The 12,578-nt window shown below is 55.4% G+C and overlaps 4 protein-coding genes across 4 annotated transcripts; 2 read left to right on the top strand and 2 right to left on the bottom strand.

Moving 5' to 3' along the window:
* Nucleotides 1-1,132: 1,132 nt before the first annotated feature.
* Nucleotides 1,133-2,777, bottom strand: B0H18DRAFT_1121894 (uncharacterized protein; the record flags this gene model as incomplete). Its single annotated transcript, XM_048034419.1, has 7 exons — nucleotides 1,133-1,402; nucleotides 1,483-2,016; nucleotides 2,069-2,204; nucleotides 2,271-2,386; nucleotides 2,437-2,550; nucleotides 2,610-2,690; nucleotides 2,745-2,777. The coding sequence occupies 7 exons, from the start codon at nucleotides 2,775-2,777 to the stop codon at nucleotides 1,133-1,135; spliced, it is 1,284 nt and encodes a 427-aa protein (XP_047890198.1).
* Nucleotides 2,778-3,903: 1,126 nt separating this feature from the next.
* B0H18DRAFT_1023841 (putative oxidoreductase C terminal-domain-containing protein) lies at nucleotides 3,904-5,909 on the top strand. The gene is made up of 12 exons (XM_048029665.1): nucleotides 3,904-3,965; nucleotides 4,022-4,047; nucleotides 4,186-4,355; nucleotides 4,412-4,551; nucleotides 4,572-4,629; nucleotides 4,764-4,826; nucleotides 4,889-4,907; nucleotides 4,958-4,996; nucleotides 5,095-5,338; nucleotides 5,398-5,501; nucleotides 5,650-5,766; nucleotides 5,828-5,909. The coding sequence occupies exons 1-12, from the start codon at nucleotides 3,920-3,922 to the stop codon at nucleotides 5,891-5,893; spliced, it is 1,092 nt and encodes a 363-aa protein (XP_047890197.1). The 5' UTR covers nucleotides 3,904-3,919; the 3' UTR covers nucleotides 5,894-5,909.
* A 170-nt stretch (nucleotides 5,910-6,079) lies between these two features.
* Nucleotides 6,080-6,992, bottom strand: B0H18DRAFT_827741 (uncharacterized protein; the record flags this gene model as incomplete). The annotated part of the gene is made up of 3 exons (XM_048039363.1): nucleotides 6,080-6,693; nucleotides 6,740-6,872; nucleotides 6,927-6,992. Coding segments are annotated over 3 exons (813 nt in total), but the record flags the coding sequence as incomplete, so codon positions are not given.
* A 152-nt stretch (nucleotides 6,993-7,144) lies between these two features.
* B0H18DRAFT_1023827 (eukaryotic translation initiation factor 3 subunit 6) lies at nucleotides 7,145-8,863 on the top strand. Its single transcript, XM_048029664.1, has 6 exons — nucleotides 7,145-7,375; nucleotides 7,415-7,505; nucleotides 7,527-7,562; nucleotides 7,634-8,382; nucleotides 8,440-8,548; nucleotides 8,609-8,863. Exons 1-6 carry the CDS (start codon nucleotides 7,179-7,181, stop codon nucleotides 8,771-8,773), a joined length of 1,347 nt encoding a protein of 448 aa, XP_047890195.1. The 5' UTR covers nucleotides 7,145-7,178; the 3' UTR covers nucleotides 8,774-8,863.
* The last annotated feature ends 3,715 nt before the right edge of the window (nucleotides 8,864-12,578 follow it).

Here is a 12,578-nt window from a genome sequence, read left to right as displayed (position 1 = left end):
GCTGCAGGAGCCGCTGTAGAGTCTTGGCTGTAGCTCCCAAATGGGCACTACTGTCCTATCACTCGCGAAGACCAGTTACCGTCTTGATGGTCGGATTTGACCTCCGAGTGAGGAGTACTACTCTCTTGTTATAACCTTTCATGTCTTCGAAGAAGCATTGGAATTTGCAACGACGACGAGTTGTGCGGAACATTGCATGTGTAGTACTACCGACTCTGAAACAGCCGACACGCAACAGTGGTAGATTTGTTCAGTACAACTAGCTTGCGCTCGTCGGACAATCTCGAAGATCAACTCACTGTGTACCATGTCAGGTGCACCAGGCCGCAGGGGGCTTTGAATTTGCACTCGCACAGCGGTCTGTCGCCCCACGAGGCACAGGGGCATGCATCCTACGGGAGAACATCCACGTTGGCGACCATCGTATATTTGAGTTGATGAGATACTCACTGGTAAATCACTAGTAGCCTCACATGTACAAATCAGCGAGCGTCGATCGCCCTTTGTCGACGACAGCGATGCGGGTACACTGCACGGGAATGTGAGTTTTAGAAGACATTCCGAGCTCCTCAGACTCGGCGCGTGCGTACCTTGAATGTTGACAATGTGACTATACATTCAGAGGACCGGTGGCATCCAGCCTGAGGGAGGTCGCTGCTATACCCCTCGTGAAGAATGGACTGCAATGCGAGAATCAGCTCGCCGTGTCTGGCGACACTGAGGTGTTCGCATGCAGTGACGCATCTTCGAGTCGCGCACCTGAATGCGGGGCAAGTGGTAGAGCAGGAAGCACACAGCGGCGACAACAGGGAAGCAAGAAGAGCAGTCGCCCCCCGATGTGTATCACGGCCAAGCGTCCATGCGAGTCGAAAAGTAGTCCGGGATAGTTGTTTATACACTATAGATATCAGCATCGGCAACCAGTAAAAATCCGCGACGGAAGATGTGTAGTGATGTCCGGAGGGGTAAGCAATGAACAGCTGTGAAGTATAGTGCATAGTGCAGAGAGAGCGGTCGTGATCCGTATCCGTCGTGAAGAAAATTACCTAGTCCGATTCAAAGAACAGGTCGTATGTTACGATAAGTGATGTTAAGGGAATGGTCCGATAAGGCACGAAGTGGCCTTCTCAACTTACAACGCCTCGCCCATAGGTTCACCCTCCGTAGACAGCGGCTGGCGCAGCTCAGCCTCGCTTGACAGATGTTTGCTCGCTCCGAGAGGCGGAGACTGTTGTGAGTAGATGGACGGCGCCTCGGAGCCCATATTCGTAACAAAGAGCGGTGTGCGCCGGGTCGGCGTCTGGGGGCTTGCAGGAGGGAGCAAGGTCGTCTGCGACGGAGTCTTGCCGTGTCTCCCCCCAGCAACTGGCATATCCGGCACGGAGTCCAGCGACGTGGTGCTCTCGTGCCCCCCCGAAGCCGCGAATCAGTGCGAAAGGATGTTGGCGGATGCATGCCATTGGCGTCGCGCGGGCCCATGACATCGTCGACGATGCGCGTGAGGTCATCCGTCGAGACCAGGGGGTCGACGAACGCGGTGCGCGGTGGGGGCCAAACTTGCTCTTGGAAGATCGAGCCAGCCTCAGACGTCCGCATACCCATGAGGTGCGGCGATGGCATGGGAGTACCCGGTATGTGCACGCGCGAGTAGGATGCTTGCGGGTTCATGATTGAGCCGCTGATGCTCCCCGAAGCGTTGTGACCAGCGACGGACGGTGATGCCGAGTGCGACACCATGGAGCCGGGGTAATCCCTGTAGCTAGCCATCGGCGGTCCCATGTCCAGATCGTCCAGGTCCTCGCCGGCGAGCAGCATGTTTCGCGGCTTTGGTTGTTTTCGCTTGAAGAAATCGAGCTTCTTGTGCCTGTGGCGGCGATAGAACACGACCATAGCGAAAGCGAGGATGAGCAGGGCGCACACGCCGACGACAGATCCAGCGATGATGCCCTTATTGGCAGTCGGCGAGAGTCCACCAGAGTCAGACTGGGTCATGGTCGTGACGATAGGTTGGAAGGACTGTGGCTAATGTGAGAGAGTGAGAGGTGCCAAGAGGCAGACAGGTGCGTACGGTAGTGACTTGCCCATTGACCGTCTGGACGATGGTACTCGTGCCTATCGTGGTTTCTCGGCCAGAGGCAGAAGATGAACTTGATGGCGGCGGCGTGGTAGTCGAAGAAGAGCCACTTGACGTGGAGCTTGCGCTGCTAGTTGAACCGGACGAAGAGGAGGAACTCGATGACGCGATGTAGATGAAGCAGACGCAGAACTACTGGAACCCGAGTTGGACGAGGGCTGCTGAGAACTTGATGAAGGTAGAGACGATGAGGATGACGGCGGCGTAGTAGATGAGATCGTGGTCGAGGAAGTAGACGATTGCGTAGCAGAACTGCTTGCCCAATGTCAGAGCGATCGCTCAATAACAAAGAAGATACGTACGGCGTGGAGGACGACGTGGAAGATTGCGCACTTTGGACAGCGCTGGTGCCGTCCGACGAGGATGTTGTGGACCCCTGTGAAGCGCTTGCCCGAGAAGAACCATCGGTCGGCGGGCTTGACGAAGAGCCATCAGAGGACGCCGACTGAGTCGGCTGAAAGGTGTCGGATGTGACTGCACTCGCTGCCGACGTCCCAGACCCAGTATCGGATGCACTAGCAGAGGAGTTGTCCTGTCTGAATGCCAGTGCGATGTCCTGGTCGGCAATTAGACTTTGTATGTGAATGTGTATTTACAGACGCTATCATACCTGCCGCCGTCTCACGGTGCGTCCGAATCGCATCGCGGAGAAAAGTATGGTTTGAGGTCAGTCTGCCAGGAAGAACGGAGCCGTTTCTAGGATTGAATACAGACAGATAAGACGAGTCTAGAGGAGACGGAGGAGGGGGGACATGAGGAGGCGAAGGAGACGGCGAAGCAAAGTCGCGATTGCCACTACGCCAGATCACGTGTACTGCCACCAGCGACGGCAGTCGCACCCAGGGCCGGCGCGCGCGCAGCGCGCCGGCCCCACTGGTACAGACCCCCCGTGGAACGCGATCGGGAAGCTCAGACTACCTAACACGGACGGCAGCCCCGTAATCGCATTATCTTCTTACTATCTTCTGTCGATCTTCTGCACAACTTCAGCGCATTCGCCGCATTCTGTCAATACTCGCCTCCGTACTGCCACCATACTTCACTCTGGTATACAGACAGAGTTATGATTAATCTCAAAATGGACACAATCTAGTCATTGCGGCAGAGCAGTATATATCTGTGATGCCATTCTCGAAGTCCATGTTTTACTGTACGTGCAAGTACTGCTGCACATTTGACTGACCCACTACAAGGTATGTACATTTTGAACCACGTAGAAGATTGCCCCTGCCCTTCATCAAAGAGGTCTTTAGGGTCTGCCTAGGGTCTGAGGCTAGGGGAGACGATGGATGTAACTTAGTGGCGATAGTACTGTGTCCTGAATAGGTAGCCCGAACCTCCCCCGATCGCATTCCCACGGGGGGGGTCTGTACCAGTGGGGGCCGGCGCGCTGCGCGCGCGCCGGCCCCTTGGTCGCACCGCGGTCATCGTGCCCACCACGCACAGCCTCCTCTTTCCCCCGCCCACTGTCAATGTCATGGACTGCCACTCAGTGCGGTACCAGTCCGGCGTAAGACACGAATGTATTCGCATGTCCGAATCATCTTCCGTTCTGCTTTCGTGGTCGAATGAGTCGCTTACGCAGCCCAGATGCTAGGCTACCAAACATCCCTGTCGTGTGCTGTAGACTATCCAAGACTGTCCGGGACATTGAAACCATGACCGTTCACTGTTCTACAGTCGGGACACATGTTGTGTCTGTATCGGGAATTGGGGTACACAGATGCATCGATACATCGACTCGAAGTCGGACCACGTGTTATGCCGATACCTCTGTTGCTAACCATGACCTTCAACGTCCTGCTCGTTGGTGCAGGAGAGATCAACTTTGGTGAGGCGCAGAGCTACCCACGACTATTCACTGCCCACTGATCCCTGAGTTCACAGGATCTGTCGAAGGGCCGTGGAATCATGTCAGTGCGCTCATGGCAATCTGACTGTTTGACACCCTGTTCTGCTCACCAACTGTATCAGTCGCGCCGTCTTGAGAGGTGAGTTGTTTCTTTGGCTCTAGTGCATGATTAGACATAATTCGCGGCCAATGCAGCAAGCTGGGAACGTCGCTACGCGTTGTCGGTCTCGTTGACCCCGACCAGAGCCGCGCCGCTGCAGCTTTGGCAGGCAAGCAGGCGTCCGACGCCGCCTCGGCGTATACCTCTTGCAAGACGTTTTCTACAGTCGCCGAAGCCGTGGCAAATCTGTCAGATGGCCTGCTTCCCCAGTGCGTGTTCCCAATACTGTGTTACTGCGTCAGTCCTCGAGTAAGGGATGCGTAAGGCTGGCTATCGTCGGCGCACCGCCCTTCGCGCGCGGAAGCGACGTCCCAGGTGCAGATATCGAGCTGCAGCTCTCCACCGCGTTTCCGGGCTGCGCCCTCTTCGTCGAGAAACCCGTGAGCAGCGGGCCTGTAGACGGTTGTTGGCGTGTGGCTGTCGAGCTCAGAAACGCCGAACGCTCGTTGGCGTTGGGTATATGTTACGGTATTCCAGAGGTAGGTGCCGGTGTAGACACGCATCCTTGGTTGTGAGCGATATTTGAATTCGTTCACAGCCGTACAGATGATGAAGTAAGTAACTTGAGGATCTAAGATGGATGTGTATATGACTGTCTGCACGCCATACCCCTCAAGGAAAATCATCGAAGAGAACAACCTCGTGGTTATGGGAACAAATGCGAGATACGTGATGGCCTAGTGCGTTTAATCAGCGGTGTATTTGATACGATCTCATCCAATGCGCGATCTACTTCCCACAGCGAGTGGGCGAGGAAACTGGTAAGCTATCTGTCATGCTCGCGGGTGTCCTACCCACCTACTCGTCACAGCCATGGTGGAACAAAGACTCCTCGGGAGGCCGTACGTCGGTATACAGATCAACTTAGAGATTCAATCGTGACGCTTTGATTATCTAGCCATTGTCGAACAAGCCACTCATTTCTGTGCGTTGCCCTGTGCTTAGCAGCACCCGCTTCACTCACCTGCTCCTCCGATAGGCGATCTCTCTCGTTATTTCGGCGGCGACGTCATCCTACCGTCCGTATCTGCCCACACCGTCGTGCACGACGATGCCCCTGGCGCGCTCTCCGCCAAGCGCTTCGACGAGTCTGCCATCCCGCCCGAGAAGCGGCTGCCCAGGCTGACGAGCGCGACGTGGAAGTACACCGGCGGTGCGGTGGGAGCACTCACGCATGTCATTGCACTGCACGGTAAGTCACTGTCGCTTAGAAGGGTGGGGTAGCTGAGACGATGGGCGTGGCTGGTCTAGGAACGACGTACGACACAGAGTTTGAGGTCTACGCGGATGGATACAGACTCAAGTTGATTGATCCCTATGGATCGGCGCCCGTGCTGTCCGTTCGCAAACCTGGAGTTGCTGGCGACGGTATGGACGCCTGACCTGTTTCCATACTCTTCGCTGACTATCATCGCGTATTCAGAGATACACACCTTCCCTGACGTACGTTCTCGAATCTGTGCTGCTTTGAGCGACTACGAAGTTATGTCTGACACACCATAGGATGATCCATTCTACACAGAGATATCGACGATGATCGATGCCATTCGCGAGCCGGACAGTGACGCACTTACCAGCATCCATAGCTCGTACGAAGATGCTGTGAAGACGTACGAGTTGGTGAGTATCCACTTTGCCTCTCACCACTCGCCAGTGACTGCGCGCTGACATTCTTTTCCAGACGTGGCAGATTCGACACGCTGGCGAGGAGACGACGAGGCGATTCGGCACTGGTCAGACGGCGTAATGCGGATCATGACCCAAGAGTCGATAACTGTTGAGATTGTATAAATTATCCAATAGCAGAAACGGCGACTAGATGCAAATATCAATCTACTTTTCTGGCCCACTTCTTACCGCCAGAGGCCCTCGGGGATTGAGGAGGTACGACCACCTCGACCTTCGCATTCGACACGGCTGCTGGAATCGGTGCGGGTGACCACTCCCTTGGCTTCTCCGCGGGCGCGCTCAGTCCAATCGACACCTTGCCGTAGTCATCCTTCTCATCCTGGCCCCAGTACATCCACATCTGTGCGCCGAGGACGCAGTTGAGAGCAAGCGCGAGCGCGAAGCCTGCGCTGACGAGAGGATCGCCGACTTCGGTCGCGGTGGTGAAAAGTCGGGCAAGACATCCGCCTATTTGGGCGATGACGGCGAAGGCAGACAATTGACCCGTGCTCTTGGAACGGTAGTTCTGTCTGATTTGAGGGAACTTGGAGAATACGGAGAGAGGGAGCGTGGCGAATTGCAGAGGTGTGAGGGCAAATTTCGGGAGGAAAACGAAGGCTGCAGCGCATAGGAGCATGGCAAGGGCAGCCGAGATCACGCGGGGGGCAGAAGAAGGGCCACGAGTGAGTTGTCTCGAGGTGGGATAGTGGATGATGAGGAGGGTAATGACGGCGTTCTGGATGGTGAGGAAGAGGTTCTCGCCGTAAGTGGAGAAGGGGAACTCATTGCGGTAGGAGTAGGCGAGGGTGATGGCATACGCAAGAGTCTCGAGGACGTATGCAGTGAGGGATATTCCACGCGCCGAACGTGCGGATATGACTATGGCGCATGAGCAGTTGAAGGGGGCGCGAAAGAGAGCACGCACTGAGAAGCAACTGAGGCACTTTCATGATGGAGCCGCCGATTACAATCCCGACTCCCAGGCCTTTCGATAGGGAGTACTTGAGGCAGGCAACATCGCCAAAGTCTAGGTTCTCGACGAGAGACGAATAGCAATGCTGGGATTGCAGGTCAGTTACCGGCTATTCTGTGGGCGACCAAGACGAGCATACCTGGCCAACGATGGAGATGCCGAGGTCCTTGATGAACCAAGGGAGGTTACGAGTGATGGCAGTCATACTGCGAGTAGAGACGGTGGACGTTGCGGAGAGCGCGCGCGAGGAGGACGTGTCGGCTTGGGCGCGTCTCGCCACGTGCTCACGCGCTCGCCCAATTGGGCAGGTCGAATTTTGAGCCTGTACCGCGCCGCCGACGCTCAGCAGCCACTTTCCTCCTCCTCCTCCCCGTGTCTCCATCCCCGTAAAATGGCGGAATACGACCTCACGAAAACAGTCATCCCCTACTGCGACAGGCACCTCGTCTTTCCGCTTCTCGCTCACCTCGTCGAGAACGAGCTCTTCCCCGCAGAGCAGGTCCAGAAGGCCCAGTATGAGCTCGCAAAGGAGACGAACATGGTGGATTACGCCGTGAGCTTGTTTGAGCAGCTCCACACAGACGAAACGTACCAGAAGGTCAGCCCGATCGTACGTATCCGTACTAGTCACCGATGTCCAGCAGAATTCGCGGGCAAGCGCGAGAACGCCCTCTCGACCAACGAACGCCTGCAGCAGGATGCTCAGGCTGTCCTCGATGTCATCACAAATCCGAGGTAGCGCAGTCGCTGCGCCAGGACAAAAACCAAAACCTCAGTACCTCAAGGAGCATTACAATGTACGCGCGATCATCCTCCCTTTCAATATACATCTTCATCTTCCGAAAGGTCACCCTCGAGCAAATCAACGCCCTCTACAACTTTGGGCAATTCCAATACAGCTACGGGAACTACAGCGGCGCAGCCGACTACCTCTACCACTTCCGCGTCCTCTCTACCGACCCCGACCTCACTATGTCTGCCCACTGGGGTAAGCTCGCGTCTGATATCCTGACCGGAAAGTGGGACGTCGCGCTCGAGGAGCTCAACACTCTGAGGGATGCGATTGACTCCCGTTCGCCCTCTGTGCCGCAGTTCGCTTCCGCCCCGTCATCGAGCATCACCGACCCCGCGCTCACGCAGCTCCACTCCCGGACATGGCTCCTCCACTGGTCTCTTTTCGTCTACTTCAACCACCCCGAGGGACGCACTCTGCTCCTCGAGACCTTCCTCTCGCCGACCTACCTCAATACCATCCAGACCTCTTCCCCGTGGGTCCTCCGCTATCTCGCCACTGCCGCCGTCCTCTCGCGCAAGTCGAGTACGGGCGCCCTCTCGTCGCGCGTGCGACACTCGATCCGCGAGATCGTTAAGGTCATTCAGATGGAGGAATATCAGTACCAAGACCCAATCACCAACTTCCTCAAGGAGCTGTACGTCGAGTTCGACTTCGAGGCCGCGCAGAGGGAGCTGGGCCTCGCGGAGCATGTCGTCGGCAACGACTTCTTCCTGAACGAATTCAGGGACGACTTCATGGACAACGCGCGGTACCTCATCAGCGAGGCATACTGCCGCATCCACCAACGAATCGACATTGCGTGAGTGCCTTCTACGCCGCTTATACTCAGTTGGCTGACCCGCGTCTACGCCCGCAGCGATCTGTCTGAGCGGCTGAACCTATCGAAGGAGGACGGTGAGAAGTGGATTGTCAACCTCATTCGCGAAACGCGTATGGGTGCAGACGCGAAGATCGATCTTGAGAAGGTACGCTATGTCGCGGTCCACCTTCGCCTGCCTGTCCGGGTTGACGTTGTCCTGTTACAGAACGTCATTGAAATCCACCGTCCGGCACTCCCCGTTTACCAATCAATCATCGAGAAAACCCGTGGTCTCGCCTTCCGCACGCAAGCCCTCGGCGCTGCGATGACACGGACACAACAAGCACCACCACCTTCAGAGGTGCTTCCGGCTGAAGTCGAGGCTCGGTGAGGAGGGCATTCGTTGCACTGTTTCTGGTCGGGAAAAGTGTTGTACGTGCGTGCAGCTTTAGTATGTGCTCTTGTATTGTGGCCACTCTATTGTAAAAGGAGTGGGGGCAGCCGCGAACTGTAAGACACGAAGACTCAGTCTCGACACGGTATGTTCGAGTACTATATTATTGACAAACCTGTAAGACACGAAGACTACAATGAATGAGTAAAGAGCGATGTAAGGTAGTAGGATACTGCTCACCTCAGTCTCGACACGGTATGTTCGAGTACTGAGGTGTACGGAGTGAATATGCGAACACCGGGGGCAAAGCACTTTTTACAGAGTCCGAAAATGCTAAGAACAAAGGCATGCACGGGGAAACATTACTGAGTGTGTTCGAAGTATGAAAATCTCCGGTAAACCTAACATTGTCTTTATATCTTCGGAGCTCCGAACATGCGATGACTAAGGTTGTGTAAGAAACCCGGCGAGGGTATCTTACTGCGGGGTAAGTGACTGCGCCGGATGTCAATTTTTTACGCACGTTTCTTACTGTAGGTAACACGTGTCACGTGATTGAAAAACACGCCAGGTGCCTACCTATTCAGATACACATGTACCATGGATCACGGCTTTAATGCGCGGAGGAATAGACAAGGGCAATGCATCAATTGATTGCGATAGACTGATAGAGACCCTACACCGTACACGGCCGCCCTAAATGTCGCTGTCAAACTCCCAATCAACCTCACCGCCTTCATCTGCACTATCACCCGGCTCAGCCCCAGCCCCCTTCTCCACCCTGTCTTCACCCATCTTACTCTCCTGTACATCTGATCGGTCGGGTCCGTCGCTAGAAAGCAAGTCGCGAAGAATGGAGGACTCAAGATTCACATACACCTCTACCACGAATGTCTCGGCACTGCCACAATGTTTGATCTTCTCCGAGTCATCGAGCCACGCTGGGTGACCATCCGGCTCTTCAATGTCTTCGTCTTCGTGGTCCCTTTCACTCCCTGGAACCCTTGCCTGTGATGCAGATCGTGTTTGGTTTTTGCTAATTGATGTATCCATCAGGAAAACCTGAATTCCCTAATGAGAGGTAATTTGGGTATATGAGACAAATTTTCATACAATTAGAACAAATTAGAAGCATTAGGCATTAGCCAGAATTCCTTTACCCCCAAAATAATTAGTACTAATTAGTCCCTAATGATGTCCTAATGAGCTCTAATGTGAGCTACCTGAGGTGTAATCCTCTGACAATCCCGTATACTGTTGAACCGTATAGGCACCCACCGGGCCGCCGGGTTCCACGGGCCGGATCGCACTGCACGTGCTGGATCCGCACTTACCGCATAGAGCAAGTCATGCGTGGGAATGGACTATACAGTAGTATTAGTCAGCGTCTCTCAGATGTATATAAGACCCACCAGTAGCGTAGCTCTCTCTCCAGTTCTTCCCTCACGGAATAACTTGTGTGCCTCAAGTATACAACCTTCAAGCAGGTAAGTTAGAGCGCGGTCCACTACGTGTGACCTAGTCTGCTCAACAGGTTATGAGCCCCGGTCGACGCCTGAGTACTGCACCTTAACGGCTGCGACTCGGTGCGCACTGGCTTACCTGCGGCATCGCCCTCACAGGCTTGAAGCCAGGGGGAGACTATGCGCGGAAACGCTGCAGGTCTCAAGCGCGACTCACGTCGCTGCTAAACCCCATGAGGACACTGAGTCCATGTGTGTGGACAGCACCTTTTGGCTGCAGTCCGTTGTGTGACAGAGCGCTGACGTTGCCTTCGTCAAGCAGCTCTTCAACGTTTCCCCCGTTCTACACAACTCTCACACAATGTCCAACGCTCTCCTCAACATGGTCCCTGTCCTGGACGGCTCCAACTACGCCAAGTGGTCGGAGGCCATGAAGTCCTACCTCCAGAGCCAGGAAGTCTGGTTCATGATCGGACAGACTCTCGGTGAGCGCCCGACGCTCGAGGAGGGCGGCAGGAACCGTCAGGAGGTCTTTGCGTGGACCCAGGCGGACGAGAAGGCGCAAGGCATGATACGCCTGCGCCTCAGTCCCTCGGTCGTTCAGATCGTCAAGGATAACAACTCGGCAAAGGATCTGTGGGACCAGCTGTCCACAATGTACAGCAAGCAGAACACCGCCAACCTCTACGCGTCCTTCAGAACTGCGACGACTGTGCGCGTTCCTGCTGACCAGCACCCCGCTCCTTTCCTCGCCAAGATCATCGATGCCGTCGAAAGGCTCGAGGATAACGATATCAAGCTCCCCGACGCGCTTCTGGCCATGATGGCCCTGAATGCTTTACCGTCGCGGTACGACAACGTCGTGCAGGTCATGCTGCAAATGACGGACATCAAGAAGCTCAAGATCTCGGATGTCCGGCACGCCGCCAATCTCGCCTTTGAGCAAGGCTCGGGCAAGAAGGCGTCTTCTTCGCACGACGCGAAGAAGATCTCGGCCGTCAAGCGAAAGCAAGGCGAGCCGAGCTTCCAGCAGCAACAGCAGCGCCATGACGGCGGCAGCGGCAGCGGCGAGAAGGCCGACAAGGGCAAGGGCAAGCAGTGCGGTAAACGCAGCGGCAAGAAGACCCGTGCCCAGAAGGACGGCGGCGGCCACAGCAACGGCCACGACCACGCCCACATCGCCTCGCAGGCGTCTGTGGCTGGTCCCTCTACGTCCCACGTCGTGGACATTGCGCCTTCGGGCAGCAAAGTCCGCACCGTCGAAACGCGTGCGCCTGTGCAGAAGCGCCCTATGCGCAACTGCCAGCGATGGCTGCAACGCGCCCTCAAGTTGGCCGAAGAGGTCGACGTGTCTCCTACGGTCGAGCGCCTCAAAACGCTCACTCAGGTTGTCGACAACTCCGCGCAGATTGAGGACTACCTCACTGATACGGAGTCGCGTGCATCCAAGCGCGCTCGTCTCTCCGACGACGACGACAACGACATGGCCGTGAGGATCGATGAGGTGAACGCGGGTTATAACTCGTACGACGACGGCACCTGGGCTGAAACCCAGGAACCCCTTAACTGGGGGTCGGACGACGAGGACGTCGGCGAGAACGTCGACGAGGACATCGCGATGGCCGCCGGACTTGATCTGGACGAGGACGCCAGGTCAGTACCCTCATCTTCATATTCCCAGCGACACACTAACAATGTGCTACCCACAGCCGCATGTAGTGTACCATCTATGTCGCGTAGCAAACTAGATCACAGTAGTTTGCTACATAAATATATACATTGTCGTCACGCGCGAGAATTTGCTGCGTGTTCAAAATGTAAGGGAAAAAGTAAGATCGAGGACATCATAGAGGGTGGCAATGAAGCCTACCCTGACGGAGACCCAACTTGGATGTTGGACTCTGGTGCTTCAATGCACTTTACCAACCGGATGAGTGACTTCGCTGAGGTTGAGGATCTCAGCGAACCCATCCTGGTGCAGACTGCAAATGGCACGGCCCGCTGCACGAAGCGCGGGACCGTCTTCATCAATTTCTTGGGTGGAGATGGTGAGATGATTACAACTCGTCTATACCCTGTCTATTATTTCCAAGGTCTGCATCAACGGTTGTTGTCCATGGGGACTTTCCTCAAAGAAGGCATGACTGTGCGCGGTGGTTCGCAGCACATCGACCTCTATGAGCCGGGATCGCGGGATCCACTATATGTGTTCAAACCGCTGAACCCAGGAGGCTCTATCTTTGGGATTTATGCTGCATCTTCTGGGGAAGATGTGCAAAGTATCCACAATACGGTCTACACAGCAGACTATGAAACTATGCACCGCCGTTTTGGGCATC

This window comes from Fomitopsis serialis (genome assembly GCF_022376445.1).
Source record: "Fomitopsis serialis strain Sig1Antser10 chromosome Unknown B0H18scaffold_68, whole genome shotgun sequence".
Classification (NCBI taxonomy): domain Eukaryota; kingdom Fungi; phylum Basidiomycota; class Agaricomycetes; order Polyporales; family Fomitopsidaceae; genus Fomitopsis; species Fomitopsis serialis.
This window is presented reverse-complemented; position numbering and strand designations above follow the sequence as displayed.

Coding starts and splice junctions, on each gene's coding strand:
- B0H18DRAFT_1023841 (XM_048029665.1), top strand. CDS start 3,920: ATGACCTTCAACGTCCTGCTCGTTGGTGCAGGAGAGATCAACTTTG. Junction 3,966..4,021: donor TGCAGGAGAGATCAACTTTG/GTGAGGCGCAGA, acceptor CTGAGTTCACAG/GATCTGTCGAAGGGCCGTGG. Junction 4,048..4,185: donor TCGAAGGGCCGTGGAATCAT/GTCAGTGCGCTC, acceptor CAATGCAGCAAG/CTGGGAACGTCGCTACGCGT.
- B0H18DRAFT_1023827 (XM_048029664.1), top strand. CDS start 7,179: ATGGCGGAATACGACCTCACGAAAACAGTCATCCCCTACTGCGACAGG. Junction 7,376..7,414: donor CAGCTCCACACAGACGAAAC/GTACCAGAAGGT, acceptor TATCCGTACTAG/TCACCGATGTCCAGCAGAAT. Junction 8,549..8,608: donor CGAAGATCGATCTTGAGAAG/GTACGCTATGTC, acceptor GTCCTGTTACAG/AACGTCATTGAAATCCACCG.